The sequence below is a fragment of the Rhinolophus sinicus genome, chromosome 8 (genome assembly GCF_057876585.1).
Source record: "Rhinolophus sinicus isolate RSI-liver-muscle chromosome 8, RSI-T2T, whole genome shotgun sequence".
NCBI lineage: Eukaryota > Metazoa > Chordata > Mammalia > Chiroptera > Rhinolophidae > Rhinolophus > Rhinolophus sinicus.
In genome coordinates, this window is record NC_142508.1 from 72,932,240 (window position 1) to 72,949,015 (window position 16,776).

The 16,776-nt window shown below is 41.5% G+C and overlaps 1 protein-coding gene across 3 annotated transcripts; it reads right to left on the minus strand.

The window, feature by feature from the left end:
• Window positions 1-6,880: 6,880 nt before the first annotated feature.
• Window positions 6,881-16,351, minus strand: HERPUD1 (homocysteine inducible ER protein with ubiquitin like domain 1). 3 transcript variants are annotated; one of them, XM_019754142.3, is made up of 8 exons: window positions 16,106-16,349; window positions 13,368-13,445; window positions 13,205-13,276; window positions 12,079-12,209; window positions 9,834-9,956; window positions 8,920-9,270; window positions 8,475-8,580; window positions 6,881-7,641 (listed from the first exon to the last, which is right to left on the minus strand). In XM_019754142.3, exons 1-8 carry the CDS (start codon window positions 16,238-16,240, stop codon window positions 7,477-7,479), a joined length of 1,161 nt encoding a protein of 386 aa, XP_019609701.2. In that variant the 5' UTR covers window positions 16,241-16,349; the 3' UTR covers window positions 6,881-7,476. The 3 variants fall into 3 exon arrangements, with proteins under 3 accessions (XP_019609701.2, XP_019609706.2, XP_074170937.2); XM_019754147.3 differs by having other exon boundaries at window positions 13,205-13,279; window positions 16,106-16,348; XM_074314836.2 differs by lacking the exon at window positions 6,881-7,641 and having other exon boundaries at window positions 8,480-8,580; window positions 9,077-9,270; window positions 13,205-13,279; window positions 16,106-16,351.
• Window positions 16,352-16,776: the final 425 nt, after the last annotated feature.

A 16,776-nucleotide genomic window follows, 5' to 3' on the forward strand; every position in this document is an offset into this window, starting at 1 on the left:
GCAAGAAATTGAGAACCTATCTGAAGAAATAATGACAGAAAATTTTCCTAGACAGGAGAAGGAAATAGACATACAAGTTCAAGAAGCACAGGGAGTCTCACACAGAAGGAACCCAAGCAGGCCCACACCAAGACACATAATTAAAATGGCAAAGGCTGAAGACAAAGACAGAGTCCTAAAAGCAGCAAGAGAAAAGCAACTAGTAACTTATAAGGGAGCTCCCATAAGACAGCTGATTTCTCAACAGAAACTTTGCAGAGGGATTAGCACAAAATATTCAACGTGGTGAAAAGCAAGTACCTACAACCAAGACTATGCTAACCAGGAAGGCTATCATTTAAAATCAGAGGACAGATAAAGAGCTTCCCAGACAAGAAAAAGCTAAAGGAATTCATCACGACCAAACTAGTATAACAAGAAATGTTAGAGGGACTTCTTTATGATGGAAAAAAAATATGAATAAAATAATAGCTAACTATATGTCTATAATTACTTCAAATGTAAATGGATTAAATGCTCCAATCAAAAGACTTAGGAGGGCTGAATAGATAAGAAAACAAGACCCTTACAAAGGCTGCCTACAAGAGACTCATTTCAGATTGACAGACACACACAGACAATAAAGAGATGAAAAAAGATATTTCATGAAAATAAAATTTTAAAAAGCTCAAGTAGCAACACTTACACAAGACAAGACAGACTTTGAAACAAAGGTTATGAGAAGAGACAATGAAGGACCCAGTTATTCCCCTTTAGGGTACTTATCTGAAGAAACCCAAAACTCTACTTCGAGGGGACGTGTGCATCCATATGTTCATTGCAGCAATGTTTACAATGGCCAAGATGTGGAGGCAGCCTGGGTGTCTGTGGATGGAAGAATGGATAAAGAGGAGGTGGTACATATATACAATGAAATATTGCTCAGCCAGGAAAGGGAATGTGTTCTTGCCTTCTGCGGCGGCATGGATGGACCTAGAGGGTATTGTGCTGAGTGGAGTGTCAGACAGAGAAAGACAGATGCAATGTGATTTCACTTATATGTGGTATCTAAAAAACAAAATTTACAAATAAAACAGAAAGAAACTCATACAGAAAACATCTTGATGGTTACCAGATGGAAGAGGGGTTGGGTGTGTGGGTGAAAGAAGGAGAAGGGATTAAGAAGTACAAATTGGTTGTTATGAGGATAACAACCTATAAAGTAGTCATGAGGATGTAGGGTATAACATAAAGGGTATAGTCAATAATATTGTAATAATTATGTATGGTGTCAGATGGGTACTAGATTGGTTGGGGTGATAGATGGGATTTGGGGGGCAGGGTGAAAAGGTGAAGGGATTAAGAAATACAAATTGGTAGTTACGAAATAGTCATGTAAAGCATAGGGAATACAGACAATAATCTGGTAATAACTATGTACAGTGCTAGGTTAGTACTAGACTAATTAGGGGGATTACCTCTTAAATTATACAAATGTCTAACCACTTAGGCTGCATGTCTGAAATTAATATAAAATATTGAATGTCAACTATAATTAAAAAATTTAAAAAGGGGGTAAAAGTGAAGGGGAGTAAGAAGTCCAAATTTCCAGGTATAAAACAAGTAAGTCATGGGGATGTAACGTACTACATGGGGAATATAGTCAATAATATTGTGACAGTGTGGTACATTGTCAGGTGATTGCTGGACTTATCATGGTGATCACTTCTTTAGGTATATAAATGTTGAATAACTATGGTCTACCCCCTGAAATTAATATAAATTGTTATGTTAGCTGTTTTTTTAATAAAAATATTATATATATAATAAAAAAAGGGAAATTTTATGTGAGGTCAAACTGAGTAAGATTGAAATAAATTTAAGCAAGTAAGTGAACTTGAAAATCAAAAATAAGCTGATGCAAAAGCTTGGTTTTCTCTCTCTGCCAAAAAGGACTATCGGTCTGCTCTGATTTTATGAAAAGGTTTTCTGCCTAGAAAGCAAAGATTCTGTTTTATCAAAATAATTTTTTTGATTTATGTTTTCTTAATCAGGTCCTTGGTTACCTAAGAACACTGAATCTCCTCAATTGTAAAACCTAAGTTTTGCTAACAATTATGTAAACTTCTGTATTTGTGTTGAAATCTTCTATTGTTACTTTGGTTAAACGGTTAATTAAGTATTGTGTCATAATGCCATAATCCTATTAAATGTCCAAACCTTTTGATATATTTTGAGAAACTTCCCAAAATTTAAATTATAGAGTATTGACCTGGAGATAACCTTGATGTATTTCAGAAGGGTCCCAGGAATACCTCAAAAGATTTGTTTTCTGTCCTTATAAAAGAGAAAGATTAAACTAATTATGCCTGTTTGATATACTAAAATTACATGGGAAGTTTTGTAAACAAAGAAACAATAATTATGTTGTATTTATATATGTTATAACTGTTTCTGAAACATATGTGAAATTCCTGAAAATCTGAGATGTCCTAGCATGTCTGTCATCAAAATTGTAGCATATTTGGATGAAGTCCATTTTGTTTTTGCAAAAATGACCCCTTGTTGCCACTTTTGCCATTCTGACATTCTTGTAACACATTAACAGTCAGTTCTTGAATGAGGGAAATTAGAATGGATAAACAATGACTATAAATTAAATGAATAGTTGGGGCTATGGGAAACCCAAGATGGCCGCTTGGTTCTTCCTGGCTCCCGGGCATTTTTTCGGTCTTTGTATTTCTTCGTCTACCATAGTACATTTGGACTGGACATCATTCAACTGCCACTTAGTTTGGGTTATGAACATGTCCTTTGCTCTATGTATGTCTTCTTGGTGAGTTGAAGATTTCCCTGCCATAAGGCGCCTTACAATGGCAAACTGTTAGGAAATGTGTTTCCCGCTTGGGGTACACCTTCCACAATCTCCACTTCACTGAGCAAATCATATGAATTTTGATGGACAACCTTGCAAACTTGGAATTATCACTGACTCTATCACCCTCAATTATCAGACAAAGTCAAGAGAACTAATAGAAAAACTGGATTCAAGTAGAACAAGTTTAATTACATGGGACAGAGTGAACTGATGAGAAGGGTTACAATTTTATGACTTTTTTATTTGAAATATTGCTGATTTTAAAAATCTTTTGTTGATCAAATATATGGTGATGGAAGGAGAACTGACTCTGGGTGATGAACACATAGTGTGATATATAGATGATATAATACAGAAGTGTACACCTGAAACCTATGTAACTTTACTAACCATTGTCACCCCAATAAACTTTAATTAAAAAAGAAATCTTTTGTTTTCCAGATAAAAGGAAACCTGTTTCTCTTAAACTACCTATTAACTAGCAATTTGATAAATTATACCTTTGTTAGCAGGATTGAAACTATTTTATTTTTCTCCCTACCTGATCCCTCCAGAACTTGGAAACTCTTAATGAGTAGTATTCTTATCTTCATGGCAATAGGGTTATTTACATAAGTTCAATAAAAATCTGTTCTCCTTACAACTGGACACAATTGGAAACTAGTTATATTACCAAGGCTTTGACTAGAATGAAAGAGAGACAGACTCACGAATACACTGATATGACCAGAAAGCTTTAAGGAATTAAGACTGACTTTGGAAGCCAACAACAACAGCCCCTTGGGAAAACAGCCTGGTGCCTTGCTTCCACGGTTCACAGAGGTCTTTCTAGGTAAGGAATGAAGGTTGCTTCCTGGGAGACGCAAAGAAGGAATCTCAAAGTATTTTGGGGACCTCGAGGAGAGAAGAACTCACTTGGTACTGCAGGTAACGTGTGGTGGCAACTCCTTGCCTTGGCTTTTCTGGCCTTGATAGGTCTTTTTAAGTCAATCTGAAGATTCCTTATGAAAAATTCCAGCAAAGCAGATTTAAAAGAGCCTTTGCAGTTAATTACTATTCTTACTGAGTTTATATAAATAATCAGGCCAAGTTTATTGAAACTAGACTTATTTTGCACATAAATTAGTCTTAATTTGGCTATCTTTGGTAATAAAAATGGGATGATTTTAGAGAGAAAAATAGTTTCAGTAGAAATTATAAATACCTTTATAGATATTAGATTCTAATGTTGTTCATTGTCTTTTGAATTTTTCCTACTGATAAACTGGACTGGATCCTGAATTTTTCTAGTTTTCTTAAATATTTGGCGGCAACCCTCCAAAAAACATTTTCATTTTCCCATCCTTTGACTTGGAATCATTCAGAACTAAAATTGCTCTTTTCCCAAAGCCATGCAGGTTAACGTAAGACAGCTTGATACAGACTTTGAGAAATCACCACGGCAGCTCATCTATGGACAATCTTTGTGCCTGTTGCAGAAAGATCACCCAGAGACATTCCAGCAGCAGACCAGGAGAATCTATCAGACTAACTGCCTGCCTTCACTCCATCTGAAGATGATCCAAGACAGACATCTAGAAATCTCCTGTGACTGCCTGCCTTCAGAACTCAGAAGCCAAGGTTATAGTCTGCTCCAATCATTAGCCTTTGTTTTTCTTTTGTTTCCATAGCAATGCCTCCAATTAAATGCCTCATTGCTTGTACCATAGGCTTCATTTTGGGAGCCCATCAGCATCACCACCTCCTGAAACGAAACACAACTTTAACTGAACTGAACTTTTCTCAGGACTGAGACTGGTTTAATGAGATACAGAACGATCTACCAACACAACTTTTGGAATGTGAAATTTCCAGGGAAGTTTCAGAGGAGGGAACTGTGGGGGTTCAGAGCTAGTCACCCCAAGGTGTGCCACTGTGGTACGCAGACTGTTTTGGGCTAAAGGCAACTTTAGCCATAGGCCCAAGAGAAACTTCTGCCCCTCCCTTAACTACACAGAAGAACTTGAATTAGGGGACTTGCCCATAATGAGATTATCAGAGGTAACCTTTTTTGACCCATCTATAGGGCAGGACAAACTTCTATTTACTAAGTAAGCTCTGTTCTTCTTATCACCCTGCAAGGACACTTTGAAGCCCGCAAGGCACCTTACCTCATCCCTAGCTCAGAATGTCTTGTATACCTCAATCTCCCTTTTCATCTCTGAACCTCTCCTGCATGTGGGGTCTCTGATTCATGTGCACAGGGTTCCCAGATACATGTATGTAATAAATGTGGTTATTTTCTCTTGCAAAAAAAAAAAAAAGGCCTTAGTATGAACTCTTAATGGTCACTTTCATAAATCATCAAGTTTGTCAGGATTCCTGCTTTTTGGCAGGAGGGGCAAATCTCACCTCTGTGTTTTTGCTTTTGCTGAGACCCTTCCCTCCAGCTCCTCAGACTCCTTCCATTATTTCCGACCCACTTACTCACTCGTAAAACTCGAAAACCGCCAATCCCAAGTCATTTCTCCCTTCAAGCAAAGACGCGTCACAGCTTGTCAATAATTACTGCCTTCTGAGAGTTCCTTGCTCTGGAGGTAGTTATTTGAAACTATACCATTTAACTCCTTACATAATTATCTTAGTTGGCTTTGTAAAACACAACCATACATAAAATACCTTTGTGTCTACCCAGCATCTTGTTATGGATTGTTCCAGGAGTGTTTATTTGATGTAATGATGTTTCCAGTAATGATTAATTTAAATGATCACAACCATGATACAAGGAGTTGATTTACCATATTTTGCCGTGTATAATGCACATATTTTTGCCCAAATTTGTGAGGGAAAAATAAGGATGCATATTATACACAGGTAGTATTCATTCTGTATCTATATAAATGTTTGTAATTCTTTTATTTACATTTATGAATTAAAAGTGTAACTCTAGAAATCAATAACGATATCCGTATGCAAACTAGTACCCTGGAATGCAATAATCGGTTTTAACTTATGACAAACTTGCAATGACAAGTTCTCGGCCTTCTGTGATGCATAAATATCATACATTTGTTACTGGTACAAACTTCTTGTACCTTGGTTCTTGTGTTTTGTGATCATTTGTTACATAAAATTTCTTGTACCATAATATGTTAAAAACTAAATGATAAAAATTCCTTTATAATACAAAAAACAAATACCTAAATGTAAACAAATAAAAATTTGAATTAAAAAATTAAAATGGGGGCAGCCAGATAGCTTAGTTGGTAAGAGCATGAGCTCTCGACAACAAGGTTGTCGGTTCAATTCCCGCATGGGATGGTGGGCTGTGCCCCCTGCAACTAGATTAAAAGGACAATTTGACTTGGAGCTGATGGGTCCTGGGGAAAAAAAAGTTCCCCAATAAAGTCCTGGAAATACACACTGTTCCCCAATAAAGTCCTATTCCCCTTTCCCAATAAAATCTTTAAAAAAAAAATGAAAATGAAAGATTTTTTTCCTTGAAAGTTTGGGCTGAAAATGTGGGTGTGCATTATACATGGGAGCGCATTATACCCGGCAAAATATGGTACTTTGCCCAAAACAGCACCATCCAGGCCTTGAGCATTCTATCTATAACATTATTCATGTGAAAAATACACAGAACTTTGCTTTTAAGATTAGTCTCAAAACTAGTAATTAAAGAAAGGATTAGAACCACAAAAGTAAGCCTAGCTTACAAAAGCTCAACATTTGAGGACGTAAAAAAACATTCCTTAGCATTGCTGAGGTGGAAGATACTTAATGCCACTAAATTTAAATTTGCGGAATTTAACTTTGATGGGTTACTATGTAAGCCAGTACTGTTTAAATCAGGAAATGGGGCAAACTTAAGTATATTCTTAGTAAATTAAAACTTTCATGGCCTTACCTTATCACTCTTCAGTAGTACAAATTGGCCTTTTATAAAAAGAAGCAAAACATTCAGGTTACTTAAAAATCAGCAACTATTGAGGCTCTAGCGACAACGGACACGGAGTAAACTGCTAAGAGTCGCTGCCGGGATCATTCATAGTAAAACTTTATTGAACAGAAACCCCAGCAAAGGTTTTCACCTCTGCAAAGTTCTCCTTGGTTTAAAGTAAAGCACTGCATTTGAAAAAGCAATTATACAGAAGTCTTTCCTAGAAAAGTCCTGCTAAAACATGTCTAGCAATTTCATTGATTATATAAAGTAGTACACTTAGTGTAATTTGAACATTCCAACAGGAATCAAATCGGACCAGCAGAACCATTTCTGCATCTATGACATCTATGTACAAACATACATGCAGACACACACATCTGGAAAAGTTCCTCAGGCATAAACATGCGACACTAATACCTTCTACTTACAATGCCTATTAAACTACATACAGTATATATTAAAGCTCTTCAGAATAAAGACATGAGAAGCCTTGGGCATTTTTTGTTCATCAATTTGTATCACGGCTTCCCGTCTTACTTTCTGCTTTTGCCTGATCACAAAAGCATATCCTCCTCCTTGTTGGTTCTTTTACTAATCCTGTGCCATTGCGATGTCCAGGTGAGGAAATCTAGCTGGAGTCAAATGATCCAGTCCACGCCTGTCAAAGCCTCCAGCAGCCAGAGAGCAAACGGCATCAGTTTGCTATGGCTGGGGGCCCTTCTGGAAGAAGAGAGGCAAAGAAAGTCTTGAAGACGAGCCAGGCTGTGCTCATAAATGAAGGGCTGGTCTGCTCACCATCCAATACGTCCCTGTCTGGAGGGAGCTGGTTGGGGTCTTCAATTTCAGGATCAGGGCCTTCCTATAGGCAATGAGACACAATGAGAAAACAATTAGCCCCGTGATATGCACCAAATGACGTCAGGCAGTGGCAGAGTAAATCCTTCGGCCCTTGCGCCAGATGCCAAGCAGCCAGGCAGGCAGGCCCCCAGGGCTGGATGGAGTTCTTTCCTCCATTTCACAACTGCGCTGCTGACATTCTCACCGCTTAGAAGATTCCCAGCAGCAAGTATCAGAACAAATGAAGTAACTAGATCTTCAACTATTATTAAATGAGTAATTAAGTTAACCTCTTCATTAAATATGGATATTCTTCTAACTTTGGCAGTGTTGAGCTAAAAAAAACTAAAAATGGAAACCCAGGGTTCTAAAATCAGACGCTAGGGTGCCAATGTATATTATAAAACAATACCCTTTAGAAGTATGCATTAAACTGCCTCATAAAAATTCTATTTCTGTGTGTAATTCCCAGGAAATCTATTCTGTGAGACATGCTTAAGCTCTTAATCCTTAATAATAACTATCCGTTAGTAGTTTCCATGGTCTAACACATTCTTTTAGACCACTGAATACTTAAAATAGTAAGTTTAAAAAAATCATCATTTACATATGCCAAAATACAAATTGCCACAGCCACAGGACAAAAATACCTGATAGATGCCATGACACATTGAATGCTTTAAAAATAGCTACTGTTCTAAGAATAGATTTGGAAAAAACAAAAAAGTTAAAAAAAAAAATCACATGAAATATTTAGCCTAATAAAAATGGTAAAGCACGACACCAGATAGTTCAATGATGTGAGAGCCTAGCATCACACGTGAAGCATGCTGGGCTGCGCCGGAAGGTCCATACCTGTAAGTTATTGTTGGGGTCCTGATTTACAGCTTCATGAACAGGACCATCATTCGGGAAGTTCTGAATTGGCCGCTGTCGAAACGGAAACCACCCAACGTGATGCCTTTAAAGGAAGCACATAAAAGTCCATCTTAGTTAACATCACAGTGAGATTTACTCAAGAATTTAAGGCCCCCCTCGTTCGCCTCCTCTAATTGGAGCAGCACCCTGACTAGAAGCTCACGGCAAGGCCCATCTGCAGACACCCTCTACCACACCATCTCCTAGACTTTCTCACTGGCCTGTCAGGTTCTGAAGGCAGGGGCTGTGTGTCATTCATCTCTGTACATTCAGCAACATACACTGCACCCGCCATGTAGTATGTGCTCCATAAGTGCTTGAATCATGTAAAGCGTAATTTGTAGTAAAGGGGGAAAAGAGGAAAGCAAAATCATCTGCTTACAGGTACATGACCACGGTGGCCCCCATGACCATGAGGAATCTGCTCAAGGAGGAGTAGAAGTAGAGGATACTGAGAAACACGGAAAACGTAGCTGCCGAGTAGATCCAATCCAACCAGTCTCGATTTATCTCATCGTCTTCTTCCACGAGAGGGCCGCCTTGTGCATTCATCCGCAAATTCTGGTTGGCCCCAGGATTAACCACCACTTGAGGAGCAGCATTCTGATTGGCTGGCTGGTTTTCAGCTGGAAACTGGTTGTGAATAGGGGCTGGAGCAGGTGCGGAGACCACAGGTATCTCTTGTGCACTTGGTGAAGGAACAAAAGTCCCCGATGCAGCAGTGGCCGCTAAACTAAAATAGACACGACAGAGGCAAATACATACTGTGAGAACAAAGCACCGTGAAGACTGTGGTTTGCATCACAGGTCACTGATCAACCCGGGGTCTTTTATAGTTAAGTATTGTAAGTAGGTACATACAAACTTAATTTTTCTTTAACTTAGTGAAGAACTTGTTTACTAACAGTCTTATCTATACATGGCTTTTCTGCTCCTGAGAGAATCCACATGATAAATTTCATCTGGAATTAAACAAGGCTTCTATAACAGTGTGGTGCAGAAGCAAACTAAATTTTTCACAAAACTTTCAAGATACCACATGTTGAAAAGAAAGTAACACATTCTTAAATGAAGTCATCGAACTATGTATCAGAGATGAGCACCCCTGCGTAAGCACACGAATTAGGTGGAAGTTACATTTCTACTCTGCCCCACCCACAGAACCACAGAGCAGGGCTCTGCAGAAAGGGATCAAAACAGTCATCCCTGCATCCCTGCCTTTCCAGGTAACAGGATGGGATTCCCCTCGGCTCCCGGGAGCCCTCCCCGCACCACACACGGCAGGGAAGAACTCACTATTGCATGTAGTACTGCCGAGCGTAGATCTGCTGGAACCAGGAGAGCTGCAGCCACCCATAGGTTGTGTACCCTGAGAAACCAGGCCCCAGGCCCTGGAACGCCAGCTGAGTAGCTTCTGGCCTATGAAAGATTTTTTAAAATACTCATTTGAGTTGATTTAGTATGAATTAGTGAAAACTAAATTTAAATTACAATCAGGAGTTCAAATCAAAGCGACAGAAGAATGGGCTTTGCGATGGTCACACACAGACGAGCGTGTGATGCAGCTGTGAGCACACGCACAGAGCTGGCTGCCCAAGCCCTCCTGCCACGGTCCAGACCCCACGGGAACACCAGCGCCGTGCACAGCGCTGGCTCTCACCACGCCATCGTGGCGGGTGCGCACACAAGCAGGCTGAGTGGCTTCCCATCCCATTTATGACTTGCCAAGTCTCCCTGCAGGTCTAAACTCCCTGTTCATCCTTTAGGAAGCGGCTCAGAAAAGCCACATTTCTCCCAAAGCCTCTCCTGAAGGCAACTCCCCGCTCCTCCCAATACCCACTTCTCCCTTGCCTCTGCAGCTTCACCTCTGTAGGGGGTGGTATGTGTGTGTGTGGCGCAACCCATGCGTGCTTGCTGACCACTTGTGCCCTGCACAGGTGCTGGGCTGTTTCCTCACTGTTTCCCAACAATGTTATGTGGAGGGAGCTCTATTCCCCAGTTTACAGAGGGGAAACTGAGTGCAGCTCAGGGAAGACAAGAGATTTATCTGCACAGGTCACTGAGTTAGTTAAGCAGCAGGGCCGGCTTTGAGAGCTGTTTGTTTGACACCAAGCTCATTCTTCTACCATGTCACACAGCCTTAAACTGCCCGGGGGCTGGGGGTGGGGGAGGAGGCAGGGCCTGTGGGACTCTTCAGTGGCTTTGTGAGCCTTACATGGTGAAGTCCTTAGGCAGCCTTCACGAAAGTGAAACTAACAGAATTGCCAGAAGATCAGGAGTTGGTTACGTGGCCATTTCTGCTGGTCACCTCATTTCCTTAACCAAAGTTGTATGTACTGGCTGCTCAATAAATACTTGTTGAATGAAATCAACAAGTTTCATTACAGTGAAATTCACACAGATATGGGCCTCAATTCTCAAGTTGTACAGCCAGAATAAAGGAAGCAGTTTTAAGTGTTTCGATCCAATAATGAATCCACTTATTACCCAATTTACATGCTGACAGTCTATTAATCAAATTCCATACCCAGAGTATTTCTAAAATAGTATTTCAATACAAGTAGGTCTTGGTATGATACTGTTTTTGATCATTTAAAAAATTACAGTGCATTGAAATGAGAGGACAACGAAGTGCTTTTATTAGCTCTGATGACGACGGCCCTGCAATGTGCAAGGTAACTAAAAGGCTTTTACAGTTATATACTGAAGCATGTCGGGCTGACCTGACATGATGTCTGGGGATTACTTTTAAATACTCTAGGGCAAAAAGTGAAGGGGCAATAGATGAAATGAGTGCGACAACACTTGGATCATTATTGGGCCTGGGTGATGGTTATGCGCTGATTCGTGTACAGTTCCCTCTACTTTTGCGTATATTTGAAATTTCCACTAATTAAAAAAGAAAACAAGAAACTCCTCATTCTTCAAACTGGCTTTATCAACAATCAAGTATTAAAAACTACTAGGACAAGGAAGGCAGGGGAATTAGGGAGTTACAGAATTTCAACTCGTCATTAATACGTTATTTTTTCCCATAGGAACTTTCATAATAAAGTGTTCCAAGAGCTAGGAAATCCAAACGTTAGAGCATTTAGTCACTTCCGGCTTTTGCTCTAAAGAAAAGTTCTAATCATTCTAAAGAAATGACATTTTTTCCTAGCACCACCAACACAGCCTTTGGCAGAGCATTTCGTAAACAGTCTCTTCACCTTTGGTGAAGAGATATGCTTCAACAGCTGTTTTTTCTGCAGCAGCACTAACCTCCTACCATGAGGCCAGCACATGCGAAGCGTATCATGTAGGAGGGAAAATGCCTACATTTTCAATACACGCGTCTCACACTTTTTCATATGTTCCTAAAATATTGGCCGTGTAGTAAGAAAAGTTAAATATATAAAAGATTTTTAAAGTGAAACCCTTGTAATACTTAGTACATTTTAAAGTTCTCTGACTATATAGTATAAACACACCTTATTCTTAAATTGATACAAACGATGAACATTCAAGTTGTATAAACCTGGTTCTTTACTGTAACACTCACCTTGAGATGTTCTCCCATCCAGAGGGAGAAAGGTTCCGAAGAACCTCCCTTGGCCTTAAACCATCACTTGAGGAATCCCCAGGGTACTGTCCCTGATTACGACCAGCGGGCTGCTCTGTGGGTTCAGCAACCTACGTAAGTGTAATGTGAACAAAGAACAAAGGGTCTGATGCAACTGGCTGAAATCAAGCTAAAAGAATTATTTTGCTGTGAATGACTTATACCCCCACCCCCACCTCTGAACTCAACAAAATTAAACAGATGCAACGTTATGTAAAAAATATTCTGAAATTTCTTCAACACAATTTCAATGTATATTTCAACATATGTTTCATTTATATTTTTTCCTAGAGTAAGGATGCTGTAGTTTCATTAAAATCTTTCAATGACGTTACCATGGGTGAAAAAGCTTCCTAACAGTGCTCGGTATATCTTATGGTGCTCCATTTACTAAATCAAGAAATTAAATCTGACCAACGAGATTCATAAATACAACCCAGCCAGCAACCTAAAGGGAAGAATTTTCTATGCTATGTGCAGATGTTTCAGAATGTAATGCAGAGGTAATGCAAATTTAGAGTGTATCACCACATTTATTAATGCTGCATGTTTACTTGAATCAACACTGTGAAATGAAAAATAAATGATTTTGACTGTCAAATATAAATCTTTAGAGGTCACTCCATAGAGACTGGCCTTTTCCTATCCAACTAAATAAATAATCACAATGAAAATTTCCAAAGAAAATATATTCACTTCTTCCCTCTTTATAAAGATTAGTGGTTGCTAAATTCCACAAAAATCATTTTAGAATGCCCTGTTAGTTCAGTGATCTGGATACACAGGCACGGTAGGTCAAATCTCACCCCAGAAGACAGGGTGATGTAGACAGAGCTCCACTTTCCCACCATAACACTGACTGAACCGTCTCCTACTATTACCTAGAGCAAACTCTCACTTGTATTGATAACAGTTTCTAATTCCTGATTCTCGCTGGGGAAGAAACAAAATGTTACTTGATAAAGAAGCTTAAAATCTCTCTTAAGAGTTTTATCCAACTTCCTTTATTCCTATCTGGAGAGTCTGAATGACATAGATTATTCTGATCATGACAAAGCGGACAGACCTGTGCGCTGGTTTCGGGCATTTTTGGAGGAGTCTTCACATTGCACACCAGGTGTAGAACATGCCGCTTTTCCTGCTAAAAGTGATACGGAGCAACTTTAGGGCCTGAGTACAACCAGGCAAGAGCTTACAAACATTCAAACATTAACGTGGAAGTGACGTACCTTTGGAAGCAAGTCCCTGAGACACTGGTTATCCAACAGCAGCTTCCCAGAATAAATTAACCTCTGGTCCTCTGGACGCTTATCATGGAAAGGAAGAGAGTAGCATAGGTCAGCGTTTAACTCCTACAAGTTCCCAAACACGAAAGACACTGTTTTATACAAATCATTTAAATATGTGTGCTTTTTGCCCCAGCGTCACAGGAAAACAATTTTTTCAAAGGCCTCATATACAAAACTTTTATTTAGAAAGCATTTGAATTTAAACTGGTCTCTCACGGGCAAATAAATTTAGATGCAAATTATCTCCAGTCCACAAAACCTACCACTACCTACCTGACGTAACTCCCAGGGAAACTGATTTCTGCCACTAAAAACACAGATTTCATTTGGGGCTCCTATAGCAATTAATTTCAAAACCTGTTTGGTTTCAAAGTACTCCCAAGGTCAGCCTTCACCAAAACCACCTAGTACTGGCCCAAAATAACACGAAGCAATTTTAAACTTCAGCCCTCGGAGAGACATTTCCCGACATACAAACGCAGTTAGAGAGGAGGTGGTGTGTGGGTAACATTTCCACAGCAACGCTGTGAGATTTTGTACCCTTATTTCAAGGGGGGCAAGTCAGAAACTGAGTTGTCCAAGGTCACCAGCTGCTGAAGAGTCCGGATTCCAATCTCTCTTCTCCATTCCAATGATTTTAAAACCGCAGGGACTCCACACTTTTATATAAATCCCACTTTTAAGATCTATTTTTAATTTCTTTAAAAACTTTACTTAGAAATAACCACCTCAAATGATATATGCCAAAGGCACTACACTGAAGATCACCACCAACTTGTCAAACTACTCTTGCCAGAATGCAAAACTTAGAACAAAACTGCTCCTGCCAAGTAACCTGAGATTATAAAGCAAACTGTTTAAAACAAACAAAACATAACTGTGTCTATTTACACGCACAAATCCGGAGTTTTATAACTATGCAACTAAAGCAAATTGCAGAACTGTACTGGATGCTGCGTTCACCACTGTTCTCGCTGACTGCCTTCATTGGTAAATGCTGTGCACATGATTTTGTAAAATGCTATTGAAGAGGTGGGTCCTGTATCACGCGAGCATGCAAGTTCCACGCTGGAAAAGGTTCAAAAACCACAGTGGTCTGAGACTTAAATTGTCTTCCTCCTTAAAAGACTGAATTGATGCTGTGTCTTTCTCCAGGGGCTCATTTGATAAAAATTAAATATGTTAAGCAAACTAATATAAAGTAAGGCTTCTCACATTAGAAAACAAATGGGTATTCTCCAGCTATAAAAGTGCACACCTGGGACACCTTTTATTTACAACTTTTGGGCCTTCAGACTTAATAGGAGTGGTGTTTCTCACTCAAGGAAGACCTTAGGAAAACTCTCCTCTAAAACATTGCCTTTTACCAAATGACGCAACTAGAGACTACACCTGCTTTGCCAATTTGTGTACCTAACAGCCATTCTTACAGCAACACCACCAAATCCTTTCTTGGCAGCAGTGAGGGTGAAACTGCAGAGTCCCCAGGTGAATGCAAATAAATAAAAAGGCAAATTCCAAAAGACAACTCAGAAGGAAAACTCACTTCTACATTCAACATTAAACAAACATGGAACAAAAACAACCTGACCCATGAACTATCACACACTACAACTCTTTAGATAAGAGGGAACAATTTCATAATCTTTGCCTGCCCTGATGCCCTCTCCTGTTTGATGGAGAATTACGCTTGTGGGCAGTAAAGAACACTGCTAACACTTATATAACATTAGAGTAAGAAAGTAAATACAGTCCAGCTCCCTGCCTCCATCACGTGGTGGACAGGAGGGCGGTGCTAAGGGTGATACTGACGAATGTGTCAACCAAAACAAAGCAAGGAAGTCTGTGTAATGGAGGAACCAAAGTCGTAAGACCAAGACTCGGGACTCCTTCTGCCAGTGTCTCACCCAAATCTTTGCCAGAAAGTGCACGGGCTCCTCCCTGGGACTAAGCAGAGGTTGTGAAGTCCCGCACAGCAGGGAGGGGCCCATGGCGGAAGGGATAGGGAGGGGAAGAGCCACGTCTCGCTCCTGGGTGTGGGACCTTAAGTACACACTCCTGGGCGCTCACCATGTTTCTCTAGCCAGTGGCCTGAGGTTGGCACCTGCCCTGTCCTCTCCGCAATGAGAGGCTACCTTCAGAAAACTCATTTTGCGGCATTTATGTTTTATTTCTATCTGTTGGATGCAATCCCCATCAGGAACACCTAGTTGTCGTTTGGGGGGGAAACTGAGCTTTGAAGGGTGAAATGACTCACCCAAGGTCAAACTGCCGTTTCAGCGGCTTGGCTAAGGCTGGAAGCCAGATCTAGGGGACCGGGGAGGGGTCTGGAGAGGAGGGGCAGGAGGGTAACAGCCTTGGGGGTTTGAGGACTTGGAAGGCGAAATGACAGGGGAAGGCAGGCCGTCAGGAAGGCGGGCGATGGCAGCCTACGACAAGGTGACAACCACTGGGCCAGGACAGGAGTTGCCTTTGGCGGTAGGGCAAGAAGGGGAAGTCCACAGCCCTGGAGGAGGTGACCTGATGAGGCCCCGCGGTCGGGGGAAGGCCGGAAAAGGGAGAGGCTATAGGATAAGGGGAAGCAGACGTGGCATCCCTGGGGGGACGAGAAGGGCGTTGGGGAGATGACAGCCGGGGCTAGGAGGGCGTTGGCAGCGGGAGTCGGGGGCCCCTCTCACCGGGCGCTCGGGGTAAACGCGGCTCAGGTGGGCCTTCAAGTGGCCCACGCTCCAGCTGCGATCGCCGCTCAGCTCCAAGTCGCGGTGGCGCTGGTTGGGGCTCTTAACCAGCAGCGTGACGGGATCGGCCTCCATGTCCGCTGAGCTGTGGGCTCGGCTGCGCTCCGAGATTCCAGGCAGGCGGCGTCGCTGCCGCCCGCAAGCTCGGCGATTACAGTTTGGGTCTCTGGGGCGCGCGCCCCCGCCTCGGGTGCCTTTTATAGGTTCCCCGCGCCCCAGCTTTGCAGACAGAACCCTCTGTGGCTGCCGCCCATTGGCTGATGCGGAGGCCACTGCCCCGACGTGGCCCAATCGGCGGCCGGATCCGTGGGCAGAGGGGCGGGCGGAGCACGTGGGCGCGGCTGATGCAACCCGCCGCCGTTGCGTCACTTCGCGTCGCGGCTGAGGTCCGGGAGCCGGGGTCAGGCGGCCATATCTGGGTGCGCTGCGGCCGGCTGGGACCTTGAGTCCCGAGGAAAGTAGATTGCTCCCTAGCTCGGGTGCCTAAGGCACTTTAGGGACGATCATCCCGGCCGACTCCGGGATTGGCAGCCTCTGCAAATTGTTTCCTCACAAAGCAGCACCACGCCCCTTTTGACCCCAGGCGTCAACACCCATTTTGTGTCTCTTCC